This window comes from Cydia splendana, chromosome 26 (assembly GCF_910591565.1).
Source record: "Cydia splendana chromosome 26, ilCydSple1.2, whole genome shotgun sequence".
NCBI classification, from domain to species: domain Eukaryota; kingdom Metazoa; phylum Arthropoda; class Insecta; order Lepidoptera; family Tortricidae; genus Cydia; species Cydia splendana.
The window spans coordinates 1,177,094-1,202,733 of record NC_085985.1 but is presented as its reverse complement, the minus strand read 5'-3'; the positions used below and the strand labels follow the sequence as shown (position 1 = coordinate 1,202,733).

General features: G+C 38.6%; 2 protein-coding genes across 3 annotated transcripts; both read right to left on the bottom strand.

Moving 5' to 3' along the window:
• Window positions 1-832: 832 nt before the first annotated feature.
• On the bottom strand, window positions 833-25,603 carry LOC134803302 (PR domain zinc finger protein 5-like). Of its 2 annotated transcripts, XM_063776080.1 has the most exons (6): window positions 25,272-25,603; window positions 19,690-19,855; window positions 18,192-18,320; window positions 16,496-16,687; window positions 3,890-4,065; window positions 833-1,862 (listed from the first exon to the last, which is right to left on the bottom strand). In XM_063776080.1, the coding sequence occupies exons 1-6, from the start codon at window positions 25,425-25,427 to the stop codon at window positions 921-923; spliced, it is 1,761 nt and encodes a 586-aa protein (XP_063632150.1). In that variant the 5' UTR covers window positions 25,428-25,603; the 3' UTR covers window positions 833-920. The 2 variants fall into 2 exon arrangements, with proteins under 2 accessions (XP_063632150.1, XP_063632149.1); XM_063776079.1 differs by lacking the exons at window positions 3,890-4,065; window positions 16,496-16,687; window positions 18,192-18,320; window positions 19,690-19,855; window positions 25,272-25,603 and adding an exon at window positions 3,274-3,860.
• Window positions 9,964-14,483, bottom strand: LOC134803536 (uncharacterized). Its single transcript, XM_063776336.1, has 3 exons — window positions 14,471-14,483; window positions 12,933-13,335; window positions 9,964-11,451 (listed from the first exon to the last, which is right to left on the bottom strand). Exons 1-3 carry the CDS (start codon window positions 14,481-14,483, stop codon window positions 10,002-10,004), a joined length of 1,866 nt encoding a protein of 621 aa, XP_063632406.1. The 3' UTR covers window positions 9,964-10,001.
• Window positions 25,604-25,640: the final 37 nt, after the last annotated feature.

Genomic DNA, 25,640 nt, shown 5'->3' with positions numbered 1-25,640 from the left:
TTTGATACGACTGCACATTTAAAGTAGTTAGTATTGGTATTAACGTCTTTCAAGTTTTTTCAAAAATTTTCTTATTAAATCCTTTTCTGACTCTAAAACGTATATACAGTAAAGCTGCAGAGATAACGAACCCCACACGTTTTGGGGTTGTCAGTTAACTCCGCAGCTTACTGTACATCACGTTTGAATTAGCGGTTATATTAAAATACACGGTACAAAGTTCAAAACTAAATTTGGAATGGTTACAAGATGATGCACAGAGAGCCCCACGAAGTAAGGCGCCATTCATTTATTACGTAAGACGATTTTTGCTAGTTTTTGACCTCCTCCCTTCCCTGTGTAAGAAAAAATAAGAATAGGCTGACCCCTCCCCCCTGTATTACCATATATTAGGTAAGAATCTAAAGGAAAAAATGAGTACACGTTTAGTTTGTTTTAGTGTTGATTTTTCAAAAAAATCAATTTTGGAATGTTTACTTGTACCTACAAAGGTACTGGAGCCCGTTTAAGCTAACTCTGCACCGTGTTTGATAGCGTAGAGTGTGGAAGTATTATTTTAAACGTCATAATTTCATAGAAATAAAAAAAAATCGCATTTTTGCGATCTTACGTAAGAGCTATGAAATCCCCCTCCCCCCCATTGTAAGAAAAAATAAGATATGTTCGACCCCTCCCCCTTAAATCGTCTTACGTAATAAATGAATGGCGCCTAATGATTTATTACACAGGTTAATAGATAAGATATATGTATCTCTTTATTTTGGCTATGTCCACAGGAGACTGAATCCCATTGCTCTAAATATAGTATAACCCATGCAAGCCATGTTACTTCTTTGTTGCAAAAAGAACGTAGATATATTAAAGAATTAAACGTTTGTCCTAAGCGTTGACAACTAAAGCAGTCCATTTCAAGTGTCACCTTAAAAATAGCATTGCTCAATATCGCACTCGGGATGGTGACTCTTAATATGCGATTTCAAGCTCGCATTCTGTATAAAGGCCTGCCCACATATATGACACCTGTACCGACGATCGTTCGTATGCGTCCGTATATGATACTGCAAAGATTTAAGTCTAGGATAACTTTTATCGCAGTACTCACAACGGAAATTTCTTTCCCCAGTATGTGTTGCCATATGCTCTTTCAGCCTGGATGGTAAGTAGAATCTCTGGTCGCAATACTCACACTGATGTTTTAAGACTTTCTGGTGATTCCTACGCTGATGTTCAGTTAAAGTTTTCTGTCTGTTATAAATTTTATCGCATAAATTGCAAGGATACGTACGTTTCTGCCCATGCGCTTCGGTTAAATGTTTATTTTTCAAAGCGTAAGACATGAAGCATTCGTCGCAACGCGGACATCGTATAATAGCTTTTTTCTTATGAACAATATCCACATGCATATCCTTATAATGATTACTTTTGAACACCTTACCGCAAACCTCACAAGTGTGTCTCTCGTCGTCTTTATGCCGTTTCAAATGGGCGTCTAACCTAGGTTTTTCTAAGAAACACATCCCGCACATGTCACAAGTGTAATTACTGAAATGTTCCACCATATGCGTGTTTAAAGCGTTGAAATCCTCAAACACATCACTACACATGACACAGACTAGGTCGTTCCACGTTAGACGGTAGAGTAACATCTTGTCTGGAGCCTCGAAGTATATCTTTTTGCCGTGTATTTGGTCTATATGTTGTTTGAATGTGTTGAGATCGTCGATCTTGGTGGTGCAGAGGCGGCAGTCGATGCGGGTGATGTCGATTTTGGGCATTTTCTTGTAGCCCATTAGGAGCTGGAATGGTTTGGTGTCGTGGGAGACGGTGTGCGCTCGGAGGTCCTCTGGTTTGGCGTAGTAGTCCTAGAAATTAGCAATATGTTTATTTACACGAAACGCAGGTGTAGGTATGTAGATTATAAGTAGAGAGTAGTGAGTAGATTGTCTCATGACAAACAATCTACCATCTGGCATTATACATATGTACTACATACCCTATAGTAGATGCAGTAGGTTCAGTCAAAGTCAGAATGTTTTTATTCAAATAAATTCTTACATAACAATTTTTGAAGGTCAGGAATTCTACAAAATATGTCAGGCATAACTGTACACAATGCATTCTGAGCATGCGTGTTGTATCTGTTAAGCTGCGCACGGGTAAACCTTAATAAATTGACTGACGCAGAGGGGGACTTCACTACACCTTATAAAACAAAGTCCCCGCCGCGTCTGTCTGTTTGTGTGTTTGTATGTTCGCGATAAACTCAAAAAATACTGAACGGATTTTCATGCGGTTTTCATCTATCGATAGAGTGATTCTTGAGGAAGGTTTGTGTATAATTTGTTAACCCGTACGAAGCCGGGGCGGGTCGCTAGATGTTTTATAAGGTGTAGTGAATGTAGTGATTTTGTGATGGTGAGCAGATTTTCTCCTGACATACAATCTACTGTCATATGTGTACAACATACCTTGCAGTAAAAGCAGTAGTAGTTATTCCTCCTATTCTTGAACGGACACACGTATGAATACTCTATGATAGTGAGTACATTTTCTTCTGACATAGAATCTACTGTCATATGTGTACAACATACCTTGCAGTAGAAGCAGTAGTAGTTATTCCTCCTATTTTTGAACGGACACACGTACGAATACTCTATGATAGTGAGTAGATTTTCTTCTGACATACAATCTACTGTCATATGTGGACAACATACCTTGCAGTAGAAGCAGTAGTAGTTATTCCTCCTATTCTTGAACGGGCATACGTAAGAATACTCTATTATAATGAGTAGATTTTCTTCTGACATACAATCTACTGTCATATGTGTACAACATCATCATCATCATCAGGCTATAGTAGTCCACTGCTGGACATAGCCCTCCCCTAAAGAGCGCCATAGCGCCCTGTCCTCAGCTTGCCGCATCCAGCATCTGCCTGCAGTCTTTCGCAGATCGTCATCCCACCTGGTCGGAGGGCGTCCTACACTACGTTTGCCAAGTCGCGGTCTCCACTCAAGAACACGTTTACCCCAGCGGTTGTCGGTTCTTCGTGCGATATGGCCAGCCTACTGCCACTTCAGCTTGCTAATTCTTAGAGCTATGTCGATAACTTTGGTTCTCTGTCGGATGTATTCGTTACAACATACCTTACAGTAAAAGCAGTAGTAGTTATTCCTCCTATTATTGAACGGACACACGTATAAGTACTCTATGATAGTGAGTAGATCTTCTTCTGACATACAATCTACTATATGTCATATGTGGACAACATACCTTACAGTAGAAGCAGTAGTAGTTATTCCTCCTATTCTTGAACGGACACACGTACGAATACTCTATGATAGTGAGTAGATTTTCTTCTAACATACAATCTACTGTCATAGGTATACAACATACCTTACAGTAGAAGCAGTAGTAGTTATTCCTCCTATTCTTGAACGGACACACGTACGAATACTCTATGATAGTGAGTAGATTTTCTTCTGACATACAATCTACTGTCATACGTGTACAACATACCTTGCAGTAGAAGCAGTAGTAGTTATTCCTCCTATTCTTGAACGGACACACGTATGAATACTCTATGATAGTGAGTAGATTGTCTCCTGACATACAATCTACTGTCATATGTGTACAACATACCTTGCAGTAGAAGCAGTAGTAGTTATTCCTCCTATTCTTAAACGGACACACGTACGAATACTCTATGATAGTGAGTAGATTTTCTTCTGACATACAATCTACTGTCATATGTGTACAACATACCTTGCAGTAGAAGCAGTAGTAGTTATTCCTCCTATTCTTGAACGGACACACGTATGAATACTGTATGATAGTGAGTAGATTTTCTTCTGACATACAATCTACCCGTCATAAGTGTACTACATACCTTGCAGTAGAAGCAGTAGTAGTTATTCCTCCTATTCTTGAACGGACACACGTACGAATACTCTATGATAGTGAGTAGATTTTCTTCTGACATACAATCTAGGTCCCTGTCGTATGTGTTTTTCTTTTCTACCGGCGGTTTCTTCATCACTTTAGGTGCTTTCTTCGCTGAGGTACCTGAAGTAAATAAATACAATTTTTTGCTTACATTATGGGTGCTTGACGACGCTATATACAGGGTGTTTAGTAGCTAGGTGCAAACCTTTGAAGGGTAATAGGTGAGGTATTTATGTTTTCAATTTTTTTGACTAATTTGTCCGAGACGATTTTTTTTAAATTAGTTAAAAAAACTTAAGTTTTTGAAAATACCCAGAATTAGATAACTATGTGTTAATAGTACCTAAATAAGTGTTCGTTTACAAAAAACTTACCAAACACCCTGTATAATACATAGAAAAATAATTAAACACATAGTAAAAAAACCCTAATTCAGGAAGAAATCTCCATACTCATCAAAAAAGTAAATGTTCTTACGGGGATTCGAACCCTGGACCTCGAGCTTCGCAGGCTAGGCTAGTGTCCATTATTGGCTAGTAAAAGCCTAAGTGCAAATACAAAACTTCAGAGCATTATTTTTATAAAAAGTAATATACCTACCATGAAAAATGTCTGTGTTTATACTAATGTATAATAGTTAGAGAATGTCTTGATACATTTAACCCTTTCACCGTTACAGACAGTGGTGGGCAAAGTACGGCCCGCGGGCCAGCTCCGGCCCGCGAAAGGACTTTATCTGGCCCGCTGCCGTTCCTTCCAAATAATTATTAGTATATGGCCTGCGAAATAATGAAAATTGGTCAAATACGTCAACTGACGCGCGCGGCTATAGCCCGATATCAACCTTCTAGGTTCTGACTAGGTTCACGATGACGTCACGCACGATAGGCGTGGCGTTCAAAATGTTAATGTAAATATTGTAAATAATCACATTTCTTGTACAGCCAAGTGTAAAAGTGTGGGTGCATATAACTTCTCAAAAATATGTATCATAGTTCTTAATTCGCTGACATAAGAGCTATGGAACATATTTTTGAGTGTGATGTGTGCATCCACACTTGATTGTACAGTCTCCGTCAGATATATCGGAGCAAAATAGTGTTAAAAAATATCTGACAATAGAGGCGCTTAGATGAACACCTTGGCCGTCATTTCATGTATCTGAACGTACAAAGATATCAATTATGTATTAAATCTTGTGTTTGTAGGAAAAATGGTCAACACAAATATTATTTTACATTAAAATATGACAGTCGAGAGATAAATAAATAAACATGTTACACAATATTTCGTGTTTATTACATGTGCAATAATTAAGAAAAGAAATTATGCCAATTGTCACGCATACATAATATACATATACAACGTATGCCCTGTAACACGTAACACTATATACAACGTATGCCCTGTAACACGTAACATTATAGTATGTTACAAACAGCCTGGGTACAGTAACACATGTCATTATATATTCGACGACCGTTCTGGCCTAGTGGATAGTGACCCTGCCTGCGAAGCCGATGGTCCTGGGTTCGAATCCCAGGAAGGGCATTTATTTGTGTGATGAACATTAATATTTGTTCCTGAGTCATGGGTGTTCTCTATGTATATAAGTATGTATTTATCTATATAAGTATGTATATCGTCGCCTAGTACCCATAGTACAAGCTTTGCTTAGTTTGGGGCTAGGTTGATCTGTGGAAGATGTCCCCTAATATTTATTTATTATTTATTATTATTTATTTATACTGGATAGTCTGACATTAAACTGTGATTTAATCTACGGCTCATCAATAAATTCAGTGCTGTTAATATTTCATTGTTTTACTTAAATGCGCACCAATAGGGATTCACCCTCGATTCACGCCTTTTCTTTTAATACATACAATTTATACCTTTAAAACGCAAAATCTCGCAAAATTGTATTGAAACAAAATTGCATGCGTCACCGTAACCATGCTGTTAGAAAAATACTATAACAGACGACGACAGTATAAGATCAACCTTCATACATTGTAATATGGTTTACTATTGCGTGTTCGATAAACCAATATACAATAGATATATAACTTAAGGCGCCGTGCCTTCAGGCTCCAATTTCACCACGGTGACAGGTGCGACAATTGTAAAACATCACTGTTGCTGACGTCAAAGGCATCCATGGGCTACGGTTACCGCTTACCATCGGGCGGGCCGTATTCCTGTTTGCCACCATCATTGTTTTATTAAAAAAAACTTTATTATATCGGAAAAAAACAGATATTTCTCTTGCTAAGTTTATGACAATTGTCACAAGAAACACTACAATTGTCACGAAATTCCGACATATAACTCATTACCTGTCAAGAATTACCTACAATTCTTCTAAATCTTGACAATTGTCAGAAACTTCGCAAAAGAAATATCTGTTTTTTTCCTATATAATAAAGTTTTTTTAAATAATACAATGATGGTGGCAAACATGAATACGGCCCGCCCGATGGTAAGTGGTAACCGTAGCCCATGGATGCCTGTGACGTCAGCAACAGTGATTTTACAATTGTCGCACCTGTCACCGTGGTGAAATTGGGGCCAGGTCCTTCTCCGATATCATTGTTTATGAATAATTATTTTTAATTAGTTTAGCAAAAAAAAAATCAATTAATTCGATTTAAAAAAAAAACGCGTTTTGAGAAGCAATTTTCATGTCGATAGCTTTAGTGCAAAAAAAGTCACAAATTTGTAATGATGCGTTTCGTGATTTCTTTCTTTCGAGCGAAATTTGTTCAATCAGTTTTCGAATCGATAATTTTACTAGAGAAACGCCTCAAGATTGGTATTCATATTTGAGTCGCTTAATTTCAAACTCGGGTAAATCCATCTGTCAGATTATGCGATCTTGGTATTCAGAAAAGGTAATAGTGTAGATATTTGCTGAGATGGTAGAATGGATTCACTCGAGTTTGAAGTTAAGCGACACATTATTTGGCAACCATATTATAGTTGGTCAAACCAATTTGTCAGTCAGTAAGAACCAGGAAAACTATACTCATCCTTTTCTTTTGGGTGCTAGTACTAGTGTAAGACAAAGGTAGTATGATTCTCCAGATTCTCTCTGTCTGTGATTGAAATGAGAATATTATTAATATTATGATCTAAAAAAGCGCTCCCATTTTTCTAGTCCTCCACTGGCTGAACCCACTGTGCCTTTAGAGTTTATAGTAAATTACATAATAATGAAATAAATTTGATTCAAACCAAGTTAACTCTGCACAGACATATTTAGCAAGCGCCAAAGTGTGGAAGTATCGCCAAATTATTGTAAACTAAAAAAATACATTTAATTTATTATTGTGCAGTATTAACATACAAATGAAAATAATAACTGTTTACCTTACAAATTCGCGTGCCTTTGAGAATTACTTCGATACTTAACATAGAAATGGACATGCAACGCCATCTAGTGAGCTGTTTATGTGTTAAATTACTTACAAACATACTTTGTATGGTGATTAACAGTCTATGTTACTTGCTAGTCTCTAATACAGTCAAATTTAAGTGAACAAAATGATACATTAAGGACACTTAGATATTACACTTAGCATATATGTATTGATTGGCGAGCCATTTCCAACAGTAGACAAAAATATCAATTTAAAAAAAAATTAGGCGCGAAGGATTTCACTGTCCTTCCATAGAAATTCGAATTTGGCGCGTACACTCATCCAATTTTTTATGAAATAGAACAAATCACCTCCTATAGTTCGTTTTTTTAGCATTAGAAAGAACTTGAAAGAAGGTAAGCGACCTTGACATGTCTTATAATTGAAAAACGCTTTTTAATAATCAGTAACTATTACTTATGAAAGCAGAAGAATATAAATGATCGTATTAGATTCATAATTGTTACAAATTTGCCGTAACTTATTTTTAAAATGTGTTTTTCAATTAAAAGACACACAATATTGTTTACCTTATTTCTAATGTTAAAAAACGAACTATAGCGAAATTCTAAGACTTGGCCGCTCTAACCAATCTAACATTCTAAGCTATCGAACATTGCTCGACCGCGGTGCAACGGCTCTGCTTAATAACAAAATCGGATTTTATCCATAATAACTAACGTTATTTGATTATCCTCCTAAGGCCCAAGGTCCTACCTATAGTACATCTTCAGTTCGATGAAATTTAAATCCTATTTAATTGGAACAGAGTCGCTTTTGCTTTCTTTCGTTCAATTTTCCAACAACGCAAAATCAACTCTATTTCCTATACCAAAGGTTCTAATTTCAATGGCACATTTTGGATTTTTCATTTGTATGGCTGGGCCTTAGGAGGTTAAAATAAATAATCGTACTAATCATTAGTCTATCTATAATGTCCAACAGCTTTAAGTTGATATAAAAAAAAAAAAATTCTCTGCCTCCAGCAAGAATCAAAGATATATTTCATTTAATTTAGTAGAGGCGTATTGTCAAAGTAAATTTACTGCCATCTTTCGACACAGGATTAAAACTTTTAGAACGCCATTTGACTTTGATCCTTAGAGCAACTAATAACTGGAGTCGCCTCTAAGAGCTTACCCTTCTGCCGAAAAACTTTTGTATGGAATGACATGGCTATTTGTACGTTACGTACAAATCATGCAGAAATAGCAATACATTTGACGTCCCCTCCCCCGCAACAATCGGCAGACTGTTTCGCACGGAAAATGACAGCCATGACGTCTCCAGTTACTAAATGCTCTAAGCTTTGATCCTTGTTATTTAACTGATACGTGTTAAAATTGTTAAATATCAAACAGTGTCGCCATCTACACGAGTATAGGCAGAAGGTAGTTACTCTTTTTTGAATTAGATTACTTTAAAAGGGTATATACGTGATCCCTTGTTTTGTATGTTTCTCATTCCGTTTAAAAATTCTATATTAGGATATTTAAAACGGGTCACTTAATTTATAGTTCGTTTTTTATCATTAGAAAAAAGGTAAACAATTTTGACGTGTCTTTTTATTGAAAAACACTTTTGAAAAACAAGTCACGGCAAATATGTAACAATTATGAATTATATACGATTATTTACATTCTTTTGCTATTCGTAAGTAAACGAACTATAGGTCGTAAAATAGATGTGGAGTTGTGGACGAATGATCCGTTCTTAACCTTTTGGACGCCAATGACCGACATATCCGCACGGCAGGTTCAACGCCAAAGACTAATTAATCGGTCACAGACCACAGAGCAACATAGAGCTACGTGCATATGCATAAACTTCAATTTCAGTTTTGACACTTCGGTGACGTGGCGTTTGGGCTTCGAGCAACACCGGCTTCCGACACATCGGAAGGGAGGGGCCCAAGCGATATCTCACCGTACAAATCTTTCTGCCGTTTTTCGCGGGGGGAAAGGTGCACACAGTCGCACTTCTCACACACTTACATACAAAATCCAATCTGTAATGACGACACAAATACATAGAAAAATGACACACGTCAAAGACAAATCTTGCAAACCTCGATCTCTTTTTGTGTACGGACGAGTGACAAGTGTCACAACACGCACACTAACACATTTTCGTTGAAGTATGCTATTGTATTCTGAGAGATGAGAAGTCGGATTTGTCGCTCGACCGATCCGCAATTTGTACTGAGCGAGCAAAATCGATAAATCCAACAATTACATGAGACTAAAATATAATAATTGTGTTTGAATGTAATTAAACGTATGATATGTAAAAAAAAATATTACATATGAAATGTAACACTTTCTTTTTGTAAATTTGATGTCCCCGACCTCTTTTTATAACAAAAAACCGAGCAAACAGGCATTTTAGTGCAGCAGTGTTCACGCGCGCGTCCGGACTCGGTCTAGTGAAAAATCCAAGTGCAACTAGTTTTATTACCCGCGCTAGATTAGATTGACGCGCTAATCTTGTACCTCGGCAGAGGGGAAATAGTGCGAATGCCGCCTCCCTTCCGTGTTGCTCGAAGCGTTTGGGTGACTGCTTGTGTGTTGGACATGGCGTCGAAAAGGTTAATATAGCAATATTCAGCTTCATTTAACTGATTCATAACAATAATTATAATACATCATCAAATGATTTACTAGCACCAACAGAATGTATAAGAACATTCATAGACTCAAAATCATCATCATCATCATCATGCTTTCTCTCCTGTGATTCCTTTCCATCGTTATTTGGTTCATTAAATGATTCCACTCTAACTGAATCATTTTTTGGTTTATTTAATGATTCCACTGTCGCTGAATCATTTGGCTCATTCACTGGTTCTATTTTAATATCAAAAGAGACGTCAGTCATTTCTACTGAATCTGATGTCTTATTAATATTTTCAACAGATTTTGACTTATCTGGAGTTATTTGACTCTTGAAATGATCTGTTATTGATTCATTTGGACCAGTAAATGATGTGACTGCCTCTGTCGATTCACTTGGATCTGACTCTTCTATTTTATCTGTATTATCAACACTTGTTTTCTCTGTCATTTGACTGAAGTCATCTGTTATTGATTCATTTGGATCATTAAATGATGCTTCTGTCAATCCACTTGGATCTAACTCTTCGATTGGATCATCTGTAAGATCAATAGGTTCCAAATGGCTGAAATAAGCCAAAAATCTGTCTCGAACAGCCACAGCTACATTAGAAGCCCTATGATTAGTCGGTTTGAACAGTTTCAAAGCGTTTAATTTCTTCGCTCCACCTTTAACAATTTTCTTCGGTGTTCCATAAGGAAGTGTTTTACCATGCTTCGCTAAAACAAAATTGTGTAAGCAGCATATCGCTTTGAGCATAGCGACAGCTGCGTCTATCTGAGTCTCCATAGGACCGAGCAGAATCGTCCATGATTTCATGAGCATTTCAAAGGTTTTATCCACAGTACAAGCTTTCTCAAGATACTGGTTGAATATTTTTTTCTGCGGAGTGAAACCTTGAGTCTTCGGGAAGACTCTTAACAAATTATGTCGAATAGTGAACGCTCCATCGCTTAAAAGGACATACGGGCACGGCTCGGTTTGACCAGGCAGCGGGGTCCATGGTAGAAAGTCTTTTTTCTCCATATATTTCCCAAAAAACTTGGAGTTTTCTAATATATTAATATGTCCGTCTTTTGCATAGTTTCCTATGTCTAACGCGAGGATTTTGTTATACGGATCGGTGACAGCTAGAAGGGCGATGGTTACAAATCTTCTAAGACAATTTTTGTCTGAAACTCTAGGGTATTCTTCAGTCTGAGATGTTGTTTTGTATCTTTTGTCTTCTGACAACTGCTTGGCGATGATATGTCGTCCTCCTACGCTGCCTACACAATTAGGAAATTTGCAGATTTCTTTGAAGTCTGCCTCCGCTTGCCTCCATGTATGCTCTCTTGGCGCGGGCATGTAGACGGGCTGTAACGTGCCCCAGAGGGCGCGCGAGACGTCCTTGACGATGGCGGACACCGTGGTCCGGCCCACCCTGTATTTGTCCGAGAGATCTTTGAAAGATAGCCCGGAGCGGAGGTGTCTGAAAACGAGAGAAGAATAAATGTAATAAAATTACCTACCTATGTTAATAGATCAACGTTTTTGAGAATAGCAATCAATAAAAAAATTTAAATTAAGGGAAAACTATAACTTTAGATCAATTATATCGTTTTTTTTTATAATTCTTCTGCATTACTTGACATTATTTCAAAATTAACTATAACCTTTACTTACTAACTCGCGAAAATTCTTATAAAATCGTAAAACCCTACGAGAAACATACAATATAATTGTAATTTAGAGTCTTGACTATTATTTCCAGCTTAAGCTTTACATGTAAACCCATGTCATTCAGAAAAAAATAAACTTTTGTATAAGACGATTTTCGTGGCAGAGTGTACTATACTCTGTATCTTTAGGTATTTAATTAAAAGTAAACAAAATCTAGATGAAAACATTACATGATCAAATAATGTAGTTTAAAGTCAGGTCGTTCAGTGACTGATCCAGGCGGTTTTGTAATTGGTCGGTTAACCAATAAATGTAGTTGTAACTCCCGAAAATGTACAAATTGTTTGTTTACTTTTACTGAAATACCGAAAGATACAGACGTATAGTCTCGTGTCATTTCCATGGACGTCCATGGTGAAGTAAAAATTCGTAAAAATTGCTCTTTACCTATGTCCTATAATTATATTCACCTCGCAAAATATGGCTATGGGTAGAAAAACCATCCTGTATCACTACAGACGCCCAATTTGTGGAAAGTTGGATAAGTTCTCGGCAATTTAATTAAAATTTCACAGGCAACTTTTATTTTTTGAATGGAAAATTTTGATTTCTACACCGTGTTTTTATTGAATTCCGTTAACTTCGGGGTATAGTTAAGTACGTTTATAAGAACTAAATGGCATAGTTAATTTTCAAAAAAAAATTTGTTTTTGTTTTCTTTTTTGTTTTTTTTTTGTTTAAAAAGTAATTAAATGTAGCATATAGCGTTGTTGTAACACGGGCATTACATTTAACTCAACCAAACAATTGAAATCTGTGACATATCAATGTCATTTCGTACATCAATCGACCGAGATTGTACTTAAGTTTAGTAGCAAATGTATGAACTCATTCTAAACACTAATCAATATGTAAGCCGGCCCTAAGGCAAGTGTACACGCTTGTAGAGGCCTTATAGGAAAAAAAAAAATTATGGATTATCTCCGAAATGGACTTAATTAGAACATCGGTGTCTTTGAGAAAGTTACTTGATTTAAGCTCAGGAATGCACCCTTGAAATTAACGGAAATCAAAAAAAACACGGTGTATACAAAAATATGGGAAATTTCAGACTTTTTGCCAAGTAGAATATTCGCAATTTTGGAAGGTATCCGACAGCACATTAATATAACTTATAACTGCCAGTGTATAATAATAAATTAACTTAACACTGATTTAAACTATCACGATTTTTACACATTACTAAATTGTACAACGGGACTTAATCGAAACGAAACTAACTTTACATACCTCAAGCATATCGCGAGTCTCTCCCGCGTCGATATGCATTTTCTAAAATTCGTATCTGTCTTCTCAATCAGCAGCTCCACCATACTATGTAACTCTTCAAAAGACGCCTTAGACATGTTCATATGTTCATAAAATATCTCATCGCTCTCTCTGCATAACTGTTTGTACTCCGTTTCACCTTCGCTCTTGTCCCGGATCCATTTCCTCTTTTTCTTCGACTGCCCGGACTCACTTTCAACGGGTACTTCTAAATATTCATCGCTGGAGTCATCGGAGTACTCTATATGGATTTCTTCTTTGATGTGTATTTCTTCGGTGAGCAGTGCGGGTTGGGAAGTTTCTGTGCCTTCGGAGAGCTGTGCGGGTTGTGAAGTTTCTGTGCCTTCGGAGAGCTGGGCTGTGTCTGTGCAAAGCAAAAGTATATCTTGTTCTCTCACTACAAGAAGCTATAATAGAGGTTAGTTGTAAACATATTTGTTATTAGTTACAGATTAGAGATGAAACGGATAGTTGTTTGGCCGGATACCGGGTATTCGGCCAGAACATCGGCGGAATATTCGGTATCCGAACGCCGAATATTCGGCCGGCGGAACTATACCTACATTTCGTTTTTTCAGGTGCGCATTGTGCAGGTTTTGACCTATTTCCTAGTGAACGTTCACGCGGACTCATTTCTAGGTTTGAAATGAGTGCGCGTGCAAGTCAGTGGAATGTATGAATTGTTTTAAAATAATAAACGAGTATCATTATGAGCATTATGACCGTGAGTGTTTCTTAAGTTCAATCTTGTTTACTCCGAAATCAAACGCTTTTACTATCCGGTATCCGGCCCGATAGTAGGTCACTATTCGGTATCCGGCCGGATAGTGCCGGATAAACACGGTGCAGAGAGCTTAGCCCAGGGGTCACTAAATGGCGGACCGCGCAGGCGCGGATCCAGCCCTCAAAAAAGGTTGTGGTCACAGCCACTCCAAAATCGGTTAAGTGGGGGTTCAGGGGACCTGATGATTCCCCGACCAATAAATTCGCAGAGGGATCGCAAGCGATTTATTTCAGTCTATACACACTTAGATAGATAACTACGCTAAAAAACTCCTTCGGCTGTAAATTAAAAGCTGGCATTAAGCTAGAAATAATTGCCCCTGTTAGTAAATAATTAGGGCTCTGTATTCAGCTGGGGTACCTACCCTAATTGCCACCAACCAATTTTTAGCAGATTGTCGATTCGCTTACAACGTTTCGCCGAAAATTGTTTCGCAGAGTCAATTATTCGTAAATGTAACTTTTGATCGACTAACTTTTGGTAGACTCTTGATTCACATATCATTCAGTTCGCTTCTGTGTAAATTAGCAGACCAATTATTAGAAGAATTTCATTTGGTAGAGTAATCTTTTCATCAAGCAACCTTCAGTCGAGTAAGGTTTTATAAAAAAAATTAAAGTTTTTGTCAAGTGCCACTCGATGACACTACATATAAGTATAAGTAGTGTGGACGGTTTTACCTGTGGACACTGCCGGTATTTAAAGAACTACTAACGATAGACTACCATCGTGAACTTAAAAAAATCATTTTCTTATATTACTAACAATTTTATGTAAATAAATGTTTTCCATGTATATTACAATAGCTTGACTTCTCAACAGAATAAAGTATTTACAATTAGTTATTCACCATATTTATAAATGTACGGAGATTTTTTTTGCTCTGAAAAAAAATTATGTTAATAACTTGTAGTTGTATATTATAAAAGTGTTATTTTATTAATAGGTAACTAAATTTTTATCCTCGTAATATAAATGTTTTTTGTGAATTCGGTAAATGATACAAGTGTGTAAATAATCACAAAATAAGCTTCAACAGTTTTCTACAGTTTTCGCATTTCGCCAGATGTTTAATTGATAACTAAATAGTATGGTTAATAAAAAGGAGGCAGAGTAGTGTACCTATGGACACCCTGACTAACGAAAAATCAAGCTTTATTCGTCTAAAGCTTTGCGTACTAATCGATGATTCCGAGGTCTTTGTAGACCCTGGAGACAATATCAAGTCCAAAATAATTGCTGAAAAGTTGTACCAAGAATATTGTCCATAGGTACAAAACCTGCCTAATATCATACAGTCCATAGGTACAGTCAGCCAAGAAAGCGGTTTACCACTTTTCGACTCTATCATCTGATTGATAGAGTCGAAAAGTGGTAGACCACTTTCTTGGCAGACCGTACAAACAGAAGTCGTATCGTACCTATGGACACAAATATCCATTTTAACATTTATTTTATATCTCTGGTTCCTATTTAGCTAACGTGATAAAACTAGTCTGCAATTATAGACTATTTAATTATTATTCAAAAGAAATAAATAAGTTTTTGACATTGTCAATAGTTTATAATTTATGAACAAAAGGCCAAAATCTGGAAAATGTCCACATGTAGAGCACTTGCCCCTATACTTAAAAAGTAGTCGGAATTTCACCAAAAATGGCATGCGATTTTTTGTAAGGTCTTTGCCCTGGCCCTTTTCATACCCATTAGACCTGCGCTCTAAAACTCCTATGACAGTCAATTAAAAGCTGGAATTATTTTAAGAAATTGTACAAAAATTTCTGAATGTTTAAATTTAAGACTCCATAACTTAACAATTTAAAAAATTGTTTATATTCTGTATCACTAATAATTTGAGTTGTCAGCTGATATAAATACTTATGAGAGCTAGGAGTGCTATTTAACTAAGTACCTTGGTACCGTCTTTCGGCCAATGGTGCAATGGTTAATTTACTCGGGCAATTTTGACGTTCACCAAACTATCATTCTAACGAAAAATAAATCTGCGTATCGATCAACTTATACCTAATGAAATTCAGCCAAATGTTCCTCTGCCAAAGCGTCTGCGAAACAAAAATCGGCGTAATTCTACTCGGGGAATCAATAGGGCACCCTATTAGGGTTGTGGGCATGCCCACCGTGCCCACAACGGTGGATCCGCGCCTGGGACCGCGGTCCGCACCGCTGACCTATTTTATTATTTTGCTTAATTTATAAACTCAAGTAGATTTTATAAATTAACTTTTTTATTTTAAGAACCGGATCTCTGAACAAGACTAATTGGTGACCCCTGGCTTAGCCTCTCTAGTTTATTTTTCATGTAATCCTTTAATTCCGTTTCCCTGCCTTACTCGTCTGGCTGAATGCGCCAGGAGCGCAATGCCATTAAAAAAAAACAGTAGGCATATTATAATGCGCTTATGAACGTCAAATAAAGCTACGCCGGCTCCAACCCTACACCACTGCCCGAGAAGATTTAAATCCCCCCCCCCCCCCCAATTAGAGGAGGGTATCCCAATATGGGTCCGGCAAGAAACTCGGCAAAACACATTTTTTAAACCGAAACAAAATTAATAGTATTAATAGAAAGTAATTTTATTTGTTCTTAGAGTTTTTTTTGTATGTAATAGAAAGCAGACGAGCCGCCTGATGGGAAGCGGTTATCGCCGATTATGCATTGCCAACCTTTGAGAACCCTAAATACCTACTTCTTGAACGACCACACATTTTCAAAGCTTACCTGCTTTCTGCTTCTTAGCCGTCTTCTTCTTTTCCTTCCCGTTTGTCTTCTTCTTTCTTTTGGCCTTCTTCCTGATTGGCTCGTCGGAGTCGCTGGAGCTCCCGTTGTAGTCCTCGGAGTCTTCGCTCTTTACTTCGGAGTCTTTGACGGGCAGGTCTCCAGGCTTGGACTCGGGTTTAAGGGGTTTATTGTCTGAAATAAAAGTTCAAAAATGTCATATCTGAAAAGGGGTCATCCACGTATTACCACGTAACAGAGGGACGGGGGGCGTCATTCCAAATGTGACAGTACTTGTTAAAGAGATAGGAAAAAGCGTAACAATTTTGTGTGACGTAATTAATTGGTGTCTTTTTTAGGGTTCCGTACCCAAAGGGTAAAACGGGACCCTATTACTAAGACTCCGCTGTCCGTCCGTCCGTCCGCCCGTCCGTCTGTCACCAGGCTGTATCTCACGAACCGTGATAGCTGTATTTTTGTTGCCACTATAACAACAAATACTAAAAACAGAATAAAATAAAGATTTAAGTGGGGCTCCCATACAACAAACGTGATTTTTGACCGAAGTTAAGCAACGTCGTGCGGGGTCAGTACTTGGATGGGTGACTGTTTTTTTTTTTGGTGTTTGTTGCATGAATGGTACGGAACCCGTCGTGCGCGAGTCCGACTCGCACTTGCCCGGTTTTTTGGTGTCTATTTAATCTAATAATCGAATAACACTGCTTCTGGCCACATGACAAGATGGTAGGTATACTTACATTATTGGGTCATTGCGACAGTTTATGGATGACGCCTAATAGGGTTGCCAGATCGAAGAGCGCTATTATCGGGAAAAAATATCAATTTTTCGGGATTTTGGGACTTAAGTCGGGAAAAAAAACTATCAAATTAAAGTATGTAATATTTTACATTATTGGCACTACGTCAGCTGCTCTGCCCATAGATGTTTTTATATAAATAAGTTTTAGCAAAAATTTCATTTTTGGTACAAGCTTTTATCGCTGACTGTACTTTTCTTACGACATACAGCTAATACTCATCGAGACAATTCTAAAAACCCCAAACACACTTAGGTTGCGTTGTTTCATCACAGAGTTCCTTTGGCCACCTCCTGTCTCCATCATCAGATCAGCTCGATGGTACCATAATATTGCATTGTCATCCAATTTATACAGGCATGCAAAATTTCAGCTCAATCGGACACCGGGAAGTGGATCAAATTTAACTTGCAAGATTTGATTATAGACAGACATACAGACAGACAACGGTCAGGTAAAAGTAAATAAAAGTTTGTAAAATAGTATAAATGCTTTACGATCTTGAACAAACAAAAACAAATCACGGCGGCGAGCGACTCGACGCGGGTTGCTCGCTCGCTCGATGACAGTTCGGAAATTGAAATTATTGTTTCATAACGTGAAGCTGTTTTTCGGGACAATTTTCTCTTTGTCGGGAATCGGGAACACATGCTAAAAATCGGGAGAATCCCGCCAAATCCCGACCATCTGGCAACCCTAACGCCTAAGTACAATCTGTTATCGCCGACTTAATTTTCTTTCAACAGGCAATTAATACTCATCGAGACGATTCTAACAAATCCTGACACAATAAGGTTGTGTTGTTTTACCACAATGTTCCTGGCCACATCCTGTATCCTGTGTCCGGAGAAAACTTTGGAGATAACAGAATTAGTTTATACCTTCATCATCGCTATACGAGGGTAGCGCGTCGTCGTGGTCGTCCCCAACGGAGTTGTGGTCGCTGTTGTAGTCCTTGGGCTCAGTCTTCAGCTCTATGTTTTCTAGCTCTAGCTTTTTTAGTTTGTTTTCTGGAAAAAGATGAAAAGATACTTATACAAAGTGAGCGTTTCTTTAATTTTTTTGCCATTTTTATATATTGTGACCTTTTTTGCCACTTTTGTGTTATTTCTAGTCAGGATCGCGAGCCGTTTTCATCTTTATAGGAGAAAAATAGTGTCCTAACATTTCCATACATTTTTCAAACTTTCCTTTTTGTTGCCGCCATACAAAAGTATATGGGGAAATGGTAATACAACAGGAAAAACAACCCTGGGACATTTTTTTATCCCATTAGGATCGAAAGAGCTCGTGATTCATAACACAAAAGTGGCAAAAAAGGTCACAATATATAAAAAATGGCAAAAAATAAAAGAAACGCTCAAGTATACATAAATATTGCACATGTGAACGAGTAAAATTTTTGGGAAAGTTTAGCTTAATAAATCTGACTGCGGATTTTTTCTTAAAAAACCTCATCTTTCAAAGTTGGTTAAGGGTTGAGCGCCAAAGACGTCAACTGACGCGCGCCGCTACAGCACGGAATAAATAATAGTACTACCGTACAGAAAGGACAGTTCCTACAAAACTGAAGTTTGACAGCGATTCAGGGACGAATCATGATATTCCTTTATAATGTATGGCACTATCCCTTTCGTCAATATAATATAAACCATGTCGCATGTTTTTCTTCTCATTGTCAAGTGTGTCAATATTTTTTTTTTTTATCCTTTTTTTTTTAAGGGGTTTTGTCACACCACCCCCGTGTCACCCCCGTAATGAGATCTAATAGTAATAATGATGTAGTAGTGAAGTATTACCTACACCACTACATCACATATAAGTATAGTTTGCACATCAACCTGGCCTCGTCTGATAGTGGCGACGCCAGGACGATGTTGCAACTACCTATGTTGGTAGATTTAATAAATGTCATGTCATTCCTCAGCGCCTCATTACGGACACATTCCATCAACACATGGTGAACATCTTCTATTTTATCGCACTCTTGGCAATTTGGTGAAGCCGCTAGTTTCATCAGGTGCTTGAATTTGTTAGACGGAATGTGCCCGGAACGAAGTCTGAGGAGTGATACTACCTGTTTCCTGCTAAGCTTTTTGTCAAACCAGGGGACCTGAGGGGGCTGACATTGAACTGTTCGGTACCAGATTCCTTTAGTGAGAGACCGCTTATCAAAGTATTCCCTCCACATCTGCCTGCAACTAATCCTAACTTTACCTAGTACTTCGCTGTGTACTGGTATACAACGGTATGGAATACCGTCGGTTATTGCAAGTTTTGCTGCTCGGTCAGCCTCCTCGTTACCCATGATGCCAACATGAGAAGGTATCCACTGTACAATCAACAACACAACAAGACAACATTAAGTAATGCTCTTACCATAGTTGATGTTATTGGTGTCCTCCTCGGGCGGAGCCAGCTTCGCCTGCAGGAACAGATCCTCGCACTGCAGCACCTGGTGTCTGAACGCTATGGCCTCGCGCAGCCGCACCACACATGTCGCGCACACGCCGGAGTCCTTTTCATTATCATCCACGTGGGACAGCTGAAATAGTTTATCAATCTGTTAGAAAATGTGTAATGTTAATGTTCAAAACAGGGATGTTGCGGATGCAGAATTTTTGACATCCGCGGGTGTAGCAGGAGATCTAAGGTCCCGTTTTCTAAGGGGACCTTGCATTTTGGAGACAAAGCAAACCGCTTGGAACAGGTGTTCCTGGGGGTGACCTGAGCTGATTAAGCCCGGTTGCCAAGAGGTTCCCCCCAGCAGGTGGGCAAGGGAGGGGGGGAAAAGTGCCTCCCGCGCGCCTCACTCTAAGCTTTATATCTGTATATATCTCGCAACTATATCAAGTTTGGTGTCATTTTCGTATAATTCGAGGATGAAGAATTCATTTCTGTGACTATATTTTCACTCACCCATACAAAAAATTCGAAAAATTCAAAATTCAAAAAAAAATCTTTTAATTTTTTTTTCGAAAATCTTGTACAAAATTTATACTATGAGGATTTGCTCTAGAAAAAAAATATCTGTGAATAGCCCAGTTATCCTACTATACAGAAAAGTAAACTTGTCAAACATTTTTTTTTCATAACTCTGTTAAAAAAAATGTTTTGTGTCGCGCGGCGTACCTGCATTGTAAGAGCGGTATGCAACGTTTAGGATTTTTAAGTATATTTAGATGATTTCTGATAAGTTGTTATTCTTCTGGTGGTAGATTACATTAATAAATTACTTCTGGAAGTGATATATATACAAATATAAATTAAATATATAAATAAAGATGTTGGGAAAACTTTCGCTAATAGAGTTAAGTATTATAAATGTGATAAAATTAACATAGGAGATGTTTGACAAAAAATGCGGGTTAAAATAAGATATATACATATTGTTCGTAATTGCCATTACATGCCCATGTGACTGTGCATTTTAGGTTTTTTTTAACGCAGTTGCACCTCCCTGCGCATTTTGTTTTGCAGCGGCAACGAATAAGCTCTAAACAAGCAGCAGCCGCCGCAGGTAGGCTTGTCCATATGGGCTCCCAATAACCATGTTGTTTGGACCAGCCCCAGTCAGCAGGGCATGGTGGCTGTTGCTGAGGGGCTATAATCTGTTCCCAAACATAGACCAAATCCTACACATGCGACACAACTGAAAACCGCCGTGTTGCCGAAATAATTTCTGCACTTTGTCAACCAGGTGCAGAAAACCCTAGAGGAAAAGCAAACCGCTCTATGTGCGTTCCTTGATATTGAAGGTGCTTTCGACAATACGCCCACAGAGACCATACTCAATGGTATGAAATCAAAGGGAGTAGCCGAAACCACCAGATGGGTACATAGCATGTTCTCGAACAGAGTAGCCACTCTGACCATCAATACTATTTATAGAGCATGAATTTTATACCATCCCCACTATTATGGACCCTAGCAGTGGACCAACTTCTTGCAATCATGTCAGGCCAAGACTTTGATACACAAGGATATGCCGACGACCTTGTAGTCATCGTCAAAGGCCTTTGCCTTGACACAATATCCAACCTAATGCAAGGAGCTCTTAACACAATATCTATTCAAATGGTGTAGAGAAAATGACTTGTCCATTAATCGGAGCAAGACTGTAATAGTCATTTAACCATTCACAAGGAAACGGAAGCTCGATAAACTCACAAAACCAAGACTTCATGAACAAATAATACCGTTCTCGGCAGAGGTCAAGTATCTAGGGGTCACCTTCGACCAAAAGTTAACTTGGAACCCTCACCTGAGAAACATTATACAAAAAGCGAAAATGGCCATGTGGTCATGCTGTCGAATGGCAGGAGCAAGATGGGGCTTAAGACCCAAATTGCTATGTGGTTATACACAGCGGCAGTGAGGCCAATTGTTACCTACGCCTCCGCAGTCTGGTGTAACAAAACCAGCCAAAAGACAGCAATAGACACTCTAAACAGCCTGCAACGCACGGCTTGTTTAACAGTAACAGGCGCCTACTCCTCGACACCGGGAGCGGTCCTAGATGCACTGCTGGACATCATACCACTCCACTTGCAGGTGCAAAAGGAGGCCAAGCAGTGCGTCTACAGAATATGCACGCTAAACAGGCCAAAATGGCGCTCTCAGGCATTAACCAATCTAAAGGCCTGGGTTTTTGCGAATAGAACCCTTAGCATGCCCACTGATGACACGCAAACCGAATGTCATCTCACCAAACTGTACACAGTAGAAATACCTCCTAGAGACAACTGGATCAACAACCAAATGTACGTCGAAGAGGGAAGCCACATCTGGTATACAGATGGTTCCAAGAAAGGCAATGATGTAGGATGTGGGATCCATGGTGAGAGATCTAAGCTCAGAGCTAGCGTCAACATGGGCACACTGGCCTCAATCTTCCAGGCAGAAGTCTTCGCCATCAACAAATGTGCGGAGATCAACCTGGATAGAAACCTAAGACACCAGCATATCTACATCAACTCAGACAGCCAGGCTGCTCCGCTGGCACTAGAATCCCTTGAGTCAAACTCAAAACTAGTCCAGAACTATAAAACAAACCTAAATGCACTGGCTTACTCCAACAAAGTTACACTTAGATGGGTACCAGGGCACTCCGACATTAACGGAAACGAAGAGGCGGACGAACTTGCTAGAAAGGGCGCAGACACACCCCTGGTCGGCCCAGAACCGTTCTGTGGAATCACAAAACGGGATGCATATTCTCTGCTCAGCAGCTTAGAAAAAACGAGAGCAATCGCTTGGTGGAAGTTCGTTAAAGGACAAGAACACTCGAAAGCTCTGATCAAAGGGTTCAACAGCAAAACTGCTAAGGAGCTTTTAGGACTCAAAAGGCACAAAACCTGCGCGGTGACCAGAATACTGACTGGACACTGCAAGTTGAACAAACATATGTTTCAAATTGGCAAGAAACAAGATGCGACACGCAGGTTCTGTCAGGAGTCAGAGGAGACTGCAATGCACATTCTCTGTTCTTGTGGACCACTAATGTCAAAAAGAAGTACCTACCTAGGGCGACACGTAGTGCAACCCTATGAGGTACAAAACATTACGGCCTAAAGAATCTGGAACTTTCTGGATGCAACGGGCATTAGTAATGAACTTAAAGGGCCGTCACAATAGATCAATGCTGGTCAATGCGCCACTCAAAGGCCCACAACACCACAATAATAATAATAATGTCCCGCGGGGGCCGCTTGTGGCGAGCTGACGGTGAGTGGCGACACCGCGGACCCCTATTCCAGAGGGCCCTGTCATTTGGCCCTCGCCTCTGTGCTTGCCTTGATTGGCCGGCCAGAATGGAGTCGCAAGAGCGGGACCTATGCTCCAGGTTGGAAGTGTAAAATGTCATAACGCCGGCGGCCTGCTGAACGGATTACCGGGATCTGGCTACCGCAGACTCACCTCTCGACAACCTCACAGCCACTCCAAAGTGTTGCCCTGTTGTCGCACTGTGCGTGCGGCCATTGCGGGGCCCACTCTATGAGTTGGCGAGTCACCACCTGTCATTTACAATTTTGAGACTGATTGTCACGGCAGGTGTCCGCTAGTCTCTCCCACAGCCCATTATCCAGTCCATCCAACTTTCAAATCTATAGCCCATGACCTTAGTTCCCATCGCAGCACAAAAGTGCTGCACTGCTATTGCAGCATTGCTTTTCCAAAGACAATAGTCTTTGCACATGGCGGGGACCATCTCCGGATGTATCACATTGTGCATTCGGGGATAGTATACACCACATGTATCCCTTGCTTTTAGATTGAAGTGCCTTAAAGGGCCTCTGCGCTGATGGCTTCGGCCCCACGTACGCCTCCCAAAGGTCCGGGACCCCATGGTCCCGAGATATGGAAAAGACATACAAATAATAATGTTAATTTTATCACATTTATAATACTTAACTCTGTTGGCGATGGTTTTCCCAACATACTTATTTATATATTTAATTTATATTTGTATATATGTCACGTCCAGAAGTAATTTATTAATGTAATCTACAACCAGAAGAATAACAATGTATCAGAAATCATCTAAACATACTTAAAAATCCTAAACGCTGCATACTGCTCTTACAATGCAGGTACGCCGCGCGACACAAAACATTTTTTTTTTAACAGAGTTATGAAAAAAAATGTTGGACAAGTTTACTATTCTGTATAGTAGGATAACTGGGCTATTCACAGGTATTTTTTTTCTAGAGCAAATCCTCATAGTTTAAACTTTTTAAAGGATTTACGAAAGAAAAAACTAAAAGATTTTTTTAGAATTTTGAATTTCTCGAATTTTTTGTATGGGTGAGTGAAAATTTAGTCACAGAAATGAATTCTTCATTCTCGAATTACACGAAAAAGACACCAAACTTAATATAGTTGCGAGATGTATGCAGATATAAAGCTTAGAGTGAGGCGCGCCGGAGGCACTTTTTCCCCCCCTCCCCTGCCCACCTGCTGGGGGGAACCTCCTGGCAACCGGGCTTAATCAGCTCAGATCACCCCCAGGAACACCTGTTCCAAGCGGTTTGCTTTGTCTCCAAAATGCAAGGTGGTGGACCTTAGATCTCCTGCTAGGACATAGTTGTTGGTCACAATCCTCAGTCATGAGGGAACAACAAAGAAGAAGAAGTCTTTTAAATGCATAAAAATAAAAGGTTGATTTTACCTAATTAGTATCCTCGTTTTCACACTATACAACCTCGCTAATTCAGCACTATAGCTGACACAAGTGAGCCAGTTAAGTGGAAAATTCGGATTACTGGAAGTTAGAGCAAATCTGCGTATAGGCCCATCCTTAGATATTATATTAGAGTCAATGCAGTCAAAGAATATAATTCCAGTACCATTTTGTACCTTGTGAAAGTTGCTAGGGACCTCATACTATTATCGCTGTGAAAAGGTACAAATTGGTACTGAAATTAAATTTCTTGACCATACAATGTCATAATGAGGAGAGTCTACAGATGAGACCCCAATAGGCTACATTCCTACTAGTCAAATCAGCTTCTTTTTTAGAACTGTCAAAACGATTTTTTAGTATGGAATTTATATGAAAACGAATATAGTGACGTCACGGTAAACTCACCGACTTTTTATATTTCAATCCGATTTATTAAATACAAATTGTGTTTAAAAATAGCTGCTATCTATGTTTTTCTAATTATCTGGTGCTTTATTTCGTGCACGGTTTGAAATAATTTATTTTAAGTACATGAAACATCCCTATTAAGGTGAAAGTTGATTTGTATAAGATATTTCCATGTTATCATCTATCTAATGGCATTTTCATATGTAATAATATGTTAATACAGATTCCTTAAAAGGATAATGATGGTATTTAATATCTTCTATTTATGAAGATTAATCTATGTATGTTGTTCAACGTGAAATTCTATCAAGAATATTTATTTATATTGATAATACAGTAAGAAAAAGAAAACTACTCGAGTACTCACCAATATACCATAGCAATCCATGACCATGTCTGCGTAAACTTCCTTCTTGCCCATCCAGTTATATTCAGCTGTTAGAACCCTACATTTCTTTATAGCTCGACAGCATCTGCACAACGCAGGGTCTATAATGGGCCCGTTACTCTTTTGGACACTCATTTTTAACTTTTAACCGTCTTATTCTCACTTTAAAACTACTTAGGGACGTTTATAGTGGTCACTAATGTAATATCCATACATAGTGTTTCATTAAAATCACTTAAAAACTATTATAAATACATTTTATGTGATAAAAACGCTACATTCATTGCCGAAAGCTTCGCTACACGCCAAAATGTGAAAATGTCAATAACCAATTGCGTTTCGTTATTG